Source organism: Haliaeetus albicilla, chromosome 20, assembly GCF_947461875.1.
Source record: "Haliaeetus albicilla chromosome 20, bHalAlb1.1, whole genome shotgun sequence".
Lineage (NCBI taxonomy): Eukaryota > Metazoa > Chordata > Aves > Accipitriformes > Accipitridae > Haliaeetus > Haliaeetus albicilla.
In genome coordinates this window covers 789,993-804,470 of record NC_091502.1, presented here as the reverse complement: position 1 = coordinate 804,470, position 14,478 = coordinate 789,993, and the positions used below count along the sequence as shown (strand labels likewise).

Here is a 14,478-nt window from a genome sequence, read left to right as displayed (position 1 = left end):
CTCACTCATACTTGTTGATGTTCTGTTCTATATAGAATAAATAAATGTTTATTGTTCTAGGGAATGGAAAATGGTAAGAGCAAATATAGCAACACTGAGCTTGTTGTAAATCATGCTGTTGATACTTTTATAATTTTGTGACCCTGCTGAATTTCTGTCTCCACTTCGAATGCAAACACAAACTTTTGACATGTAGCAAAGCCAACCATCATTCAACGTGATTAATACCCATCACTGGTTTGTTGGTTGAAGGAAATGTACATGGCACATCAATGGAAAATTAAGAATAGTGGAAAACAAATTGAGCAGCATATACACAGTAGAGTTTCAAGGCAAATATATGACGATTGTATGATGTCACGCAGGGAATGCAAGCTAATAATTCTTGATCCTTACTCAAAGGAATTAAAAAGCAAATCTAATAACAGAACTATTTGTGAGAAAAAAGCTGAGTGTTCACTGTTTTCCCATGAAAACAAAAGTCGTGAACCATAGATTTCATGAAAGCACCAAGAGAGATCAAACAGACATGTAGATCAGGCTACCTGAATGTTTAATGGGCTGTTGGACCTTGGTCCCCTTGTTTCTGATAACAAAAAGAAAAGTGAAATAATATCCATTTCAGGAAAAGTACTTTAAATCCTTTCCTGAAACGTCATATGCAAATGTGAACTCTTCCTATTTTAAAATTAAAAAATCCCAGTCTTGGCATTCATTATGACAAATTTCAGAGCAGCAGTAGGATAGAGGGCAGGGTGATGGCCTAGCAAACAGCTGTAGAACAGTAATTACACTGAGGAATCGAGTCTATAATTTTTCAGGGATCGAGGGGGGTCAATACTCATATGTAAATGGACATTTGGTCTGTGAATCTGGTAAAACATCAATCAAAACCATTTTACAATGCAAACATATAAGAAGAAGATGTTAGCTTCTGCAGAACTGGTGGCAGAAGAGAAGTATAACCTTATTTACTAATAAACAGAGTAGATCTGACATAGTGATCATTAAGCCAGTAAATATTGAGACAAATAATGTATTTTTAGTTACTTTTCAGAGTTCTGTTTCCCTGCTAGCTTTTCATGTCAGTGGCTGAGACACATAATCAGTAATATGAACTTGCATGCGATTCCTAGCAGAATTGGAAACAAGCAGCACTAGGTCCAATGCTCGGGTTTAACAAATATTTAAGATAAAGCAAGCGGGATCTGCACATAAGTTGGCACTGCACCTAACTTTACGCATCAGTACAAAATAGATTATCTTCAAAAAACATAGAAAGAACCATTTTTCCTGGAGCACAACGATTTCTATTTAGGTTTATAACCCTCCATCAAAACAGCTGTGTTGATTAAAATCTGTCATCTTGTACTCTCTTAAAACACGTGACAATACACTATTTATAAGGACATTATTTGTCAGGGAGAGAGCGTTTTCAGTGGCTATACTGGATAGTTTAAAGAGACCTCACATGCTGATATACAGTCAGAGGCAAAAACATAGCCCTTTGAAAAAAGAGATGTACTCATTTTATTTGAATACTGGCAATGAAACAAATAACTTTTGAGTTATCTTAGCAGTTCCCTCATCCTGAAATTATACTCTTTCATGTATTTTACACTATCCCATCAGTTGCTGTAAATAGTATCATCTGCTTAACTACTGTGTCAGTCAGAGAGCCTTGAATGGGCCATAAACACTATGTTTTTCTCTGGGAACTTTTATGACACAGGAGAGTAGTATGAGGGCACTCATAATTTCATTCAAGGGAGTTGGTTACAATGTTTTCTTAGGTGGCTTGAGCTGATTCATAGAAGGTAGAATACATCTAAGAACAGGGCTTATAGATTTGATTCAATAAATACAGAAAAGCTGCATTTTAGAAAAACTTGTCTTGCAAGGTTTAGGAAATGAAAATAAAAGCTTTAATCAAAACGTACTGGTTACATATGGCATCCTCTCAATCTCATGTGGCATAGATGTGAGGAACTCTGTTGTAGGGATTTGAAGGAAATGTGGCTGGGTATTAAATTACACTTGTATTACTCTGTTCATTACACCATCGTGTGTTTCAACTGACTACCACAACTGAGGGTCTTTCAAGGAACAAAAAGGTATTTGGGTGCAACATTGCACATGCAGTAAAAAAATAATAGCTGCAGAACCAAAGATAGTGCTTTATGCACTGTGTTGATTAGGATTGGCATGCAAGCACTAATTTGGAGAGTAATGGATGCACATTATCCCAGATACTGTCACCCTGGAATCTGATTATCGTAAGCAGAAGCTGTCTGGGAGATGAAACGATTATAATGTCTGCTAATTAATATCATTCTAAGTGAATAACTGGCCATCTCCAATGCTTTGAAATGTGCATTTTCAATGAACTGCTTGCTTTGTTACATGGGACAGTGAAATGACTATTTCTTTTCCATTCACTTTACGATAAGGCATCCTTGTGTGTAAAAATGCATTTCGTCAGCTTTAAATGACAGCTCTCCTCACACTTCCGAGCACCTTGCTCTTTCAGGCAACAGCTCCAAATTTCTTTGAGTGAGAAGACTTCCCAAGGTTTGCAGCCAGAAACCTTTTGTCACAGGAGGAGGCCGGTGTGTCAACAGATCACAGGTCTTTGCTCATCCCTGCCCCTGCTGGGCTGACATTTGGACCCTTGTGAATAGACACGAGATGACACAAATTAGCGGTTCCTATGTTCCCCTACACTTACGGCAGGGCTGCAGCGGGAACAGCTGCGGTTTGAGGAGAGGGTGCTGCAACCAGCTACTTGACGGCTGTCTCCTTTTCCCAGCCAAAAGGATCTTGGCAGAGGAGAGACTCTCCTATGCATACAGGGTAGCTGGTGGTAGGGAACTTGAAACAGCTGAAATAAATACAATGCTGATCACAGCGGCCAGTAGAAATGGGCTTGTTATCTTTACCTGGATGTGATAAGAGCTCCATGACAGATGCTAGGAAATGCTTTCATTTCCTTTCAGATGTGGTTTCCTTGTGCTTGAGACCACCTTTTGATTAAAATACTTCGTTTTACGAGGAATTTCTATCATATTACGGATCATGTTGAATACATAGAAAATGCAACATGTTCCATGGCTTTGGAAAGAAGGGCTGTTTTGCTGGAAGATACTTCAAATAGTGGGTATATAAAACTATTCATAAAAAGTCCATGAAAAGGATGAGAAAAAGAACATAACCAGCTTTAAGTGACCATTTTATCTCCTTCAGCTTTACTTTAAAAACAAAATTAAAATCTTACTCTTTAACTCCCTCCCCCCCTCCCCAGCCCCCTAATTTTGAGTAAATATTTTTCTTGTAGTCCTACCCGCAAGTTTTGCATGGTGCGTAAAATTGTCTTAGGGGAAATAATTTATTACTGAAAAACAGGCAAAGACTAACACAAAACATTATTAAATATTACCAGCGATTTTCCTTTCCCAAGAAAATGACAGTATGACTGTTCGGGCTCAAATAACAAAAGATTGCCAGGTCCAACAAGAAAAAAGTATATATCACAATGTTTCGTTTGCTCTTATCTCGGTCTAGCTTCTTGTCATAGCTGCAGAAGATTCAATGAGCGCATCAAACATCTCTTGCATTGCTAAGACTGAGAACCCCCAGATACAGAAGAAAGTTTGAAGAAGCCTAATTTCATTTATCTTAAATATTTTGCTTATTTTTTAAAAAAGAGTTTACCTTTGAAAATGCAACAATTTTCAAAGAGATTGTTGCCAAGTACAAGGAGTTCATTACAAAATCCATGAGGTTCCACCAGTCATGAATGTAGTCCTGTAGTCCACCATCCCACATCTGTTTAATTTCACCCCAGATAAAACCTGTAAATAGAACATAATTCATTAAGCATGAATATTAAATAAAAAAGGCTGTGACTATTCTAGACACTTATCTCACAATGGATTGATTCTCCTTACATTACTTATAAAGGGAAAGTGGATCAGTGCTCTAAATTACACATCGTTTGGTGAAATTTTATCTTCCCATTAATGTTTCTGGAATTAATTTGATAGGCAAAACTAAAAAAAATCATCTGCTTGTACAAGGGCAATTTCTTTGGCTTTCTTCAATCTCTTTTCCCATCGTATCCCAATAGGTATAAAGAGGGTCTTAAAATCAGTCACCACTGTCAACTCTGTCCTTGGTATTTGCTGCAATATAATTCAAACTGGAAAATATATGACTGCGAGAGTCAATCCAACACATTAATTTATTTGAGTTGGAACCCACACAATAAGGAAGAGAATTTCTATTATTATTGTCAATGCTGAACTAAAGTCTCCCTTTTCCATAGGGAAGAGTAGTGTCTGCAGCAGAATATTTTTTGTTGATTCCTTCCTTTGAGACATGAAGCAATAGAAACTGTTTTCAGGTGTGCAGAGCATGCATTGCACTGGACACAAAGTGATACAGAAATATTCAACCCCAGTGGGAAATTTTGCAAGTTGTCTGACATAAACTTGGTTTAACAGCTCCAGAGACAACTGTGTAGAGACTCTTTAATGCTGTAAACATTAAAACCTCTCTGAAGAAGATACTCCACATTATTGTATAATATGGTATAATAAAACAACATGGAATGTTTAGATGCATGTTTCATATTATTATCTACAGACTTTATTTAATAATACTACCAGAAGAGCTTTTAATTTTTCAAAATTAATTATTTTCTTAAAGGAATTTCTTACTTTTTTGTTCATTAAAGGGACAAAATTCACCACAAAAGAGACCAGTCTGACATATAGAAATTGAGATACAGTTAATTCAACATGGCTTTTCTCCACCTGCTTATCACATGTCCCTTTAGAAAATGTTGAACAGATTTCGTGCAGGGGCCTATAGAGTCCTGCATCACTCTAGTCTGGCATTAATTCACCTTGAACTTTAACATTTGTCTCAATGGTCTTCTAGGTGACTGCATGGAAAACTTGTGTCTTCTCTCAAACATGACCCCTAAGGAGTAATTCCTGGTCTATTCTTGTTTGTACCAGACAGGGTTTTAAGTGATTTGGAAGACAGGAGGGGAATAGATGGGAGGAGTACAATTTAATTTTGTAGTATTTTGGCTTGAGTCTTTCTGTTTCCTGATTGTTTTCAAAAGGAAAGGTTCCCTTCCTCACTACCTTCCCCTCAAATCTCAGCCACATGTTCCCATCTTGTTTCTGTGTGTCATCATCAGTAACAGCGAGTCTCAGAAGTATCCAAATCATCTGATTTGTCCAGCAACTTCTATTATCATGGAGTTCATTTTCACCCAAGCCACCATCACTACTTCAGCATTCTGCAGAGCTGGGGGAACACATTCTGAGAAAGGACCATGCTGGGAACATGTAGACAGGAAAGTGGGATATGCCCATTTTAGTGTCTACAACAGCCTAGACAGGCTCATTGCAACTCTTGTCTTTAGGTTATCAGATAAGACTAATACACAAAATGTAGCACTGTTAAGAAGCTGCTAACATTTATTTTCAAGCTGCAATCAATTCCGATGAGTCACAGTGAGAAAACAGCTGAACATTTTTGCATGGCAGGGGTGACTATCCACTCACAGCATCCACTGCTGCTGTTAACTGCCCAAGTGCCATCGCAAAGGGAACACCCCTTCACAGGGCTACTTGGCAGGCTCCTAAATGCCTGCTTATTTCAGTCTGTGAAATGACTTAACCACTTACTCTTCAAAGAGCTGGTCACTCCTGACACACAGTATGAACAGGACAACAGCAGGTCTGGCTCTCCCTTCCCTCCACAGTCCCCTCCAGCCTTCAACACGCAGCCGATGTACTTGCCAATATCCCTGCTTGCTCTTCCACTACCTTTTAGGCATGACGTGTTAAGCATCATCAGGTCATAAAAGCAGCTGTTTTGTGGGCTGCAATATACCCCTCACATTTCAGACACTGCTCTGAATCACCCCTGCTCTACCTGCAGAACAGCACATAAAAATCACCACTGTGCTGCAGGAGCCTGAGGAGACCTGGCTCCGGGCTCGGAGGAGACCTGGAGCCAAAGGCTGTGTAATATGGATACAGCCTCAGTGTTAAAGAACAGTTCCTTGCTCTTTTTTATTTAATAATACAGATGTAAACCGAGGATCTTGACACTGGGCTATAGCACAGAAAGCAGTCAGCTGCATTGATGAAGATCCCCAAATAAAAAGGCTTTACAGAAATCAATACACACATTCATAGAATTAAATAAACTCTTGTAATTCATCACAGTTAAGCATTCCCTTTAAAATACGCTTTAAAAACAGAGCAGAAATAGGTTGGGATGATTAATAAGATGAATGCTTAAGTGAGAGGCTGTAGGTTCATTAAAGTCTTCTGCCAAGATATTCCATGATTCACAACCAGCCAAAGACATGAACTGACACAAACACAACACAGCTGTTCTCTGTAAGACCGTTCTTCAGCATCATATGCTTTGATAGCACTGTCTAAAATACAGCAGAATTATGTACAGATTGAAAAAGGAATGCTGACTAATGCTGCTGCATTTGGCTTGTTCTGTGAGTGAAAAGCCAAGACTCTTTTTCCAAGCACTTCTTGGGCTTCAGAAAATGAAATGTAATTGTAAAGTTGACACCGACAGAGAAATACTGACCTATTATTGCATAGCAGAAGAGAGTATATGGCTATTGTAAATTCGATTATTTTGAATTAGAAACACAACTAATCCAAACTACCAGCAATGCTGAAGTCACTTGGCAGCTGAAAGTTCTGAGTATACTTTGACATCGTAATGGTGGTGGTTCTAAATTTTTTCTTGGTTCAAGACAACTTTTATGTTCATCCTGATGCAGGGCTTGTTCTTTTCAAGCAAATGATAATGAAAAACTGGAAATCCTACATTTTTGTTGGCTGTAATGGAGGTGTGATAGTTTAGTCTTTCTTGCCAGCCAAAGCATCTAAATGCAAAATCCATATATAAATACAGTTACTGAGATCTTACGGGACTCCAGAGAACTTGAAACTAGGCTGACTGATGGATGCTATGTTTGTGACAGACACACAATCCATGCATGCACAGTAGAGCTTCCCAGACATGTCTTTTTAAAGGCAAATCTTTGAAGGTACAAGATCCTAAGATTGACTGCCAAAATCCACAACTCCAGGGCAATCTCACCATGAAAGCTGAGATCACAGTCTTTGCAGGTACCAGGTTTCTATGGCTAGGTATCCTGAGGGGTTCTCAACTGGAGCAATGAATGCTGGAAGAACTGGGATCTCTGAAGTTCTGTAAATCCTCCCAAGTGTGCCTGAAGGGTTATCCTAGAAAAGCGTACTCTGAAATCCCGGAGCCTTTCTGCAAAGCTGAAGACTTCTCTAAGGCTTGGTGAGCTTACATGATGGAGCTATTCTGAGCAACAAACCTCAGGGATTTAAAGTCGTGCTGTTTAGGGTTAATTTACAGTCACATAGCCAGAGGTCTTGAAATCTTGTTGTAGATCATATCTTTTTGCAAGAAGGAAGGGTTGGGGGGGGGAGGCAGATGTCAGTCAGCTCTTATCTTCACAGGGTCTGATACAATATGCCAGTTTTGTTCTCTTACATTCATTGGGAGAATCAGGAAAAGGCTAGGAAAATCTATGTTTGTTTTTTTCTAAAAAGAAAAAGACATCCAAAGATCAGGGCGGCATTATCTCTGTGACCTTGCACACTTCCTTTTTCTATTTAGAAGACTTACGGATAGCTGGACACAACCTGACTTTATTATCTAAGGACACTTTTGGGCAATTCCAAAATACAATCTGACATGATAGAAGAGAAGACACGCAGTGACAAGACTGTCTAATGGGTGCATTGTTACAGGTGGGAAAGAGATCTAGAGTCCAGGCATTGCCTGCTGATTAACGTGCTAAAGCGTCAATGTTACCCCATGGTGACAGAGCTCATGTCAGCACTACATGTTCAGCAGCAAGAAAGATGACATCTCAACAAAGCAGATGGGACATCACACAGGTATTGGGGAAAAAACTGCTAAGAGAAACCATCTGGCAGATACAAGGGGTAGATCTAACAGCAAGAGCCTTTAGACAGTCAGGGCAGGGACAAGTTCATTGCCCAAAGCCTTTTTACCTCCCTCGGAGGAAACAAGTATCTCCAAGGCAATAATCCTGTCATCTGCAGGTGGGTCAATCTTCCCATTGACTGAAAAGAGAGTCATGGAGGATCAGGCTGGATTAAAACAGATGTCTAACTTCCAGGTGCCTGTATTTAGCTGAAATAAGTCCACACAGAGCAGATTTGACTGTTTTAGCTGGATAATCTTTGCTATATTCTGGTTGTCTCTTTGCTGTGTCCTTCCTATCTCTTCACACCAAGTAGATTTCATACCTCCCTCTTATACCCTCACCTATACATTCGCCATCAACCTGCTTTTATCATTTATTGCCACTTACAAGGAAATTATCAACATTATGCAGCTCTTCCACCTCATTAATCAAGGACTTAAATTGAAAAGTTGAAGGTGAGACTTTTAAGCATTTGTTGCATTGTTTATAACTAGATACCGAAGCAGTAAAATAGAAATAACGGCATGGATATTTTGAAACAGGCTGAGATGATAGAAACAAATTTCATTAAATGCCCCGTGGTTTTAATGGGATGAAATAGACATAAATTGAGGACAGGAATCCCACAGACCACATGAGGCCCTGGGAATGACAGAAGCCATGGAGAGGTTTTGTATAGCACTGTGAAGTATTATACATGCAAGCTGATGAATGCAACCATTTGACTGAAGTCCAGTTTGTGTGATGCAAGAAAGGAACTAAAATAGATCAGCTAAAATAAATTTGGAGGAAAAAAATGGAATTTGTGTGCTAGGTATATTTTCTTTTTTGCAGTACACATTTCTGAACATTGATGAAAAAAGTTCTTTCTTCTAAAATAAACCCTACATACTGTGAAAATAAATTTTATCCAAGCCAACAAAACAGATAGAAATTAAAATACTTCTTACTGAAGAACAAAAGGCACTGAAATAAAATAAGAATTTTCTTCTTTCATCTTTCATTAATATTACCTTGTAACACTTTTAAAAAATCCTTAAGAATTAGGTAATGGATATGACATACTACCTTATGATCAATGTGTAGATATTTGTATATGTAGATACATCAACACATACACACTGGTAAGAGTAGCTTTTATGTTATAAATTTATGTATAGACTTAGCTTTTGAATCTGTATTTCCAGTCTTGAAGTCTTTGGATATTAAACACTGAAATGCCTTTTAAAAAATGTGGACCTACTTTTCTGTTCATAAAGTAAGACTCCATTGGCAAACCTTGGAACTTTGAGCAGGGCAGCAGCTCAATACTCTTATGAATGTTCTCTGTCCCTTTGGATAAAGCCTTGGGTTAGACACAGTATCTTTTTGTGTGGGCTGGCAGATAAATTTCAGATCGTAAAAATTTTGGATCTATCCTGATAGATCCATTATCAAGTCACAGCTCCCTAGACCTGTAATTTTACTCCTAAGGAACATGTCTCTCATTCCCATGCAAAAGAAACAAAGAAATAACTCACCCACAAAATCCATTCAAACGTGTATTAAGTTCTAAGACAAAAAATCTTAGACACACCTTGTCTAAATTTCTATCTTGTACTGAATCTTGAGCAACTACAAAAATAATTTTCCAGCAACTGTGGAAATTCACGAAAATATTATGCCATCTCCACAACACTGCCTTTTGTTGTTTATAAATATGGTTAAAGTCTCACTGTAAATAATAACATTAAGATTTGTCAAAGAAAGATATGAAAGGCAGTATCCTAAACTATTTTTGTTTTAAAAAAGATTTGTGGATCCCTAGCTAATTTTGGCCTTACCTTTCCACAAAAGGTTGGTTGCTCTGTGCTATTTTTGTTCCTTAGCATTAAGTGATGGGAAACAAGAGGTTCCTCAGGGTCAATCTCTGCATGCCAAATTCAACAACAACCTTTTAGTACGTTTCTTGGAGAACGTATTTCCACTGGACTGTGAAACCATTTAACTGACAAACTCAACTTTGCTCTGCTATGCAATCTAGAGTTTTTCAGAGATACAAGTGAGACAAGCTGCTGATGATCTCAAGCTCTCCGAAGCAAACGAAAGCCATTCCAGGGAATTCAGTGAGCATTGATAAGGCTTGAAATATCTCTCCTGTTTTACACCTGGGCTGATGAACTGATCTCTGCTGAAGGTATATGAAGGAAACAAGAGGAACAGAGAGGAGAGGCATCCTGGCATAATTCAGGGGCTCTCAATCTCTGGGGCACATTTTGTTAACAGAATACAGCTATTTCAAAGGAACACGCACAAAATCAACAGCATGCCTTCTGCTTTCCCCTGGGGACAGGGAAATGGCTGTCTGGGAGGGGAACAACTGTGCACAGTGTCTGGGTCCTGTGTCAGGTCAGGTCAGGTCAGGCAAAGAGCTGGGAACGACATGGCCAGAGGCATCATTCATGTCCCAGCTCTCTTCCCAGGACAGTTATACTCAAGTAAGCTAAGTCCGGGAATTGCTGGTTTAAATTATCTGTGCACACACCTCAAACTGAGAATACTTAATATCTAACCTCAATTCACTCTGACTTCACTTTCTTATCTCTGTAATTGAACTTAATTCCCTCTCCCACAGAAGCACTGAAGATGAGTTTAGTTATGCCTCTGGAGTGCAGTGAAAAGGTAATGAACAATACAAGGATTATGAAGCATCTGAGCCTTTTGGATGGACTATACTCCATCAGAGCTGAGAGTATTCAGTGCTGATTAGGTACCAGCAGTGCATTTACTCTTGTGTTCAAGGAAAAGTATGATTTCTAAGAAACAGTCATCAGCTGCAAATGAAACTGGTCTAGGCACGGTATTATGAATTATGGTGTTTTTTATATATAAAAATATAAATATATATTTTTTTTTTCACCCACTACAGAATGGCAGGTGCAAATGGTTTGGACAACCAGCATTGAACAGCCCCTCAAATATTTATGGCTTAGTTTCACCACCTAGTCCAATAGCATCAGATTGTTCAGTGGCTTGCATATTTATGCAGTAAGGCATCCATATAAGTGGGATAGCTATTCCCTTTACCGAGTATCTTTAGAAGGGACAGTAGCCAGTATCTTTAGACCACACACTTTCTTTCATAACTTGAACAGCAAGAAATCTGACTTTCACAGTACTCCTATAAATGCCAAAAGCAGATATATGTAATTACCAGCTAAATTGTTTTAAGCAGTCTTTTGGATTTCCTTTGCAAAAGGTTCTGAAATGCAAATGAATTGTAGTTCATCATCATAGTGGAAGATTACAGGAGATTTAACTTACTTAATATCTATCTTAACATTATTGGTCCTTCTTCTTCTTTTTTTTTTTTTCCTCTGTAAAACAGGGTTTTGGTAACGAACAGGAATATAAGCCAATAAAAAATGATTAATGTCCTGAAGTGTATGCAAAAATAAATTGTAACCCTGGACTCACTGTTATGTTCAATATGAGTTGGCTAGTGGGGTTAATAAAGTTCAAATTAATCAAAGATGCTCATCCAAACCATTTCAGGTTCGTGCACCTAAGCCTTCCACACCAATGGACTCTAGATGGTGATGGTGTAGTTGTCGTGATGTAGAGAAACATGAAAGATACTGTATTTTTTGAATGTATCATGTTTAAACAGAAGTGTCTAGTGACGTTTTAGATGCCCTGTGTATCCAAGCTGGCCACCCCATGCATTGCCAAAAAAAGGTACAGGTTTCCTGTAGGGTATTTATCATGGGTACAACCTCTCTGTGAGTATATCACACTTCAAAAATGGGACCAAGTGCCTCTTCATGGGCACCTGAGTTGCTTTCTTTATGTTTACTTTGATTTAGTCTCTTTGATTAAATCCTAATTTATAACAACCAAACTTGCTAAATGCCCGAGTTTGGAGTAAGGGGCTATGGACAGGTACCTAAATATGGCCACAGAGTACAGAAATTCTGCAAATTTCAGCTTTTGAACTCTGCTGTACAATAATGTTGTAGACAGAAATTTAGCCAGCCAAAAGTATTGGTCCATTCTCTCAGGTACTTTTGCATAGGCATGTATAAATCTCTTTAAAGAAAAAGTATATCCTCATTTACTGCTTGTAAATCTCTATTAAGCTCAACAGGTTTACATGAGGAGTGAAGTATGCATAATTTTAGTCATTATCCTTTAATCTCCATGGTTTCATTGAAACTGGCATGTATTTATCAAAATTGATTTAATACAGAAAATAGTTTCTTGCTTTCACAAAAATATTGTGGACAGGGTAAAGAGCAAAGTTTATATCCTATTACCACAGACAGCCTTAATTTATAAAGCAACATGTATCCAATGTGTACAGTACTGCAATCTAATATTCATTAAAGTGTTATCTCCAAACATCTGCACGTTCCTTATCTTTGCCAGCACTTACTACATTCCCTCAGTGTTGCTAGAATAATATAATGAAGATATTCTTATCAGTTAGTTAATAGTAAGAAATACTGTTTTCAGGCGTGCACAAGGCTTAGATCCACAAAGGGATATGAGACCTGCAGGCAGAATAAATGAATGTATAGCTTGTCTATGAAACACAGAAAGGCCTTTATAGTAGTGCTCAAAGGCTCTGACAGTCCTGCACAGACCAGCTTGGCATTGTATGTGCAGCTCTTGGCAAGGCCAGAAGTGGATATTTAGGGATGTAGGAAACTGCTTATCCCCTTCTCTCCTATTAACAGGCATGTAAGGATTTGAACACAATACTGAGGATCTAAACTTTGTATTTGGGAGTCCAGTGCCATGAAGGGGTTTAGTCACTGAAATATTCCATGATTCAATGTCTAAATTAAGTACACAGTACTGAAAGTAAAATTCACCATGCAAGAGACCTAAATTCCCCATAAATTGCATTTTATGCTCACTTTGAATTTCAAGCGCCTAACTGAGGTCCACAGCCTACGAATACCGAGTGCTAAGACAGACTGGACAAGAGGAACAGCAGGAACTGGAAGGAGGAATGAGTCGCAAACACTGCGTCTCACCAGCACTTAGAAGCCTATCTCAGGGCTTCAGTTAGATGTCTACATGAGACTAAGTTTCAGCATCCAAAACACCTTCCTTTCCTGAAATGCTTAAACTATATCCCCCAACAGTAGTGTGAATGTTTAGCACTGCAGCTTTATGGCTAAAATTCTTGCACAGGGACCAGGAAACCTGCCTTTTCTCAGCCTGAGGGAAGACTGAACCTCTATTCCACAAGAGTACTAGGGCAGGAACAACGGTGTGTGGGTGAAACATTCACCACTTCTGCTAAAAATGGGAGAAAAGGAAACTTAAGGACAGAGGATTAAAGATGACAAAAAAACCCAACAGGTGTCTTTAGCCTTCTTACTAAAGGCCCGTACTAGGAAGCAAAGGCATCAAAGCTAGGCTTTGCACACCCAATGCAGACCTCTTCTGGTTTCTTTGTCCTCAAGCTATGTGATTGTAACATTAAAATGTGAAATATTTGAATGCTAGAGGAGCAAGCAAAATGGTACTCAATTGAAAACAGGACTGAAGTCCAAAGAGTATCTCAGAATCCTGCCAAAACCTGCTTCCATCAGCAAAGTATGGTGATTGCAAGAAAACATCTGATTGCATTGAATACTTGTCCATATATGATTATTTTATAGTATTTTGTAAAAGCAGGTTCCTTGTTTGCAGTTCTAAGGCATTGCCTGTGAGAGGGAAGTTTTCCCTAGCTAATAAAAGTGTATGTAAAATGAACATTCAGACAGTCATTGTTAAGGAAGAGAACTCCCTTTATTTTCTGTACTCTATTTAAACACTGTGAAAGGCCAGTAAGGATAAGACAGACCACTGTTCCATTTAGCCTAAACTGTGGCTGATCCTGAATGCTTAGGGAAAGGATTTGAAGACAGGATAAAGTAAAAGGTTCCAGGTTTGCTAAGTTCAGGTGTACCCTTGTCCAGAGATCACACCTCTGCTACTGTGGCTAGGAGCCACTGATTAAGGCTAATTGTGACACTATGGATGGGATTCAGGAACCAAAACACAGTTTGTAGCTCCATTTTAGATGGAGACACATTTACAAAGGCTTTTCAAATTTAGGATAGATTTTTACTAGAATACCAAAATATACATACGGATACCCATATTTAACTGGAGGTTGTGCACCATTGAAAGTGTTTTCCCAAAGAAAAAGGCTCCTAACTTTTTTTTATCACAATCAAAACAAGACATTTTTCTTTGGCCTCAGTTTTGGAAATGGTAAGACCATTCTAGATTAAATCTTTAACACAAGAAGACACATATCAGCCAACACCACCAACCACCAAAGAATAAGATAAAATAGTCTACACAGAAAATGTTCTTCTTAAATATTTAAAACCTGGTAAACCTACAAGTGACTGAGTAAAAGGTCCTATTACAGCAAGATTCAGGCAGTCCTG

General features: G+C 38.5%; 1 protein-coding gene across 1 annotated transcript in view; it reads right to left on the bottom strand.

Annotated features, from left to right (window-relative positions):
• Nucleotides 1–14,478, bottom strand: part of TRPC4 (transient receptor potential cation channel subfamily C member 4) — a 152,180-nt gene that overhangs the window by 22,065 nt on the left and 115,637 nt on the right. The window contains exon 5 of the mRNA XM_069807919.1: nt 3,712–3,851. Within this exon, the coding sequence (XP_069664020.1) occupies nt 3,712–3,851 (140 nt within the window). The remainder of the gene's footprint in view (nt 1–3,711; nt 3,852–14,478) is intronic.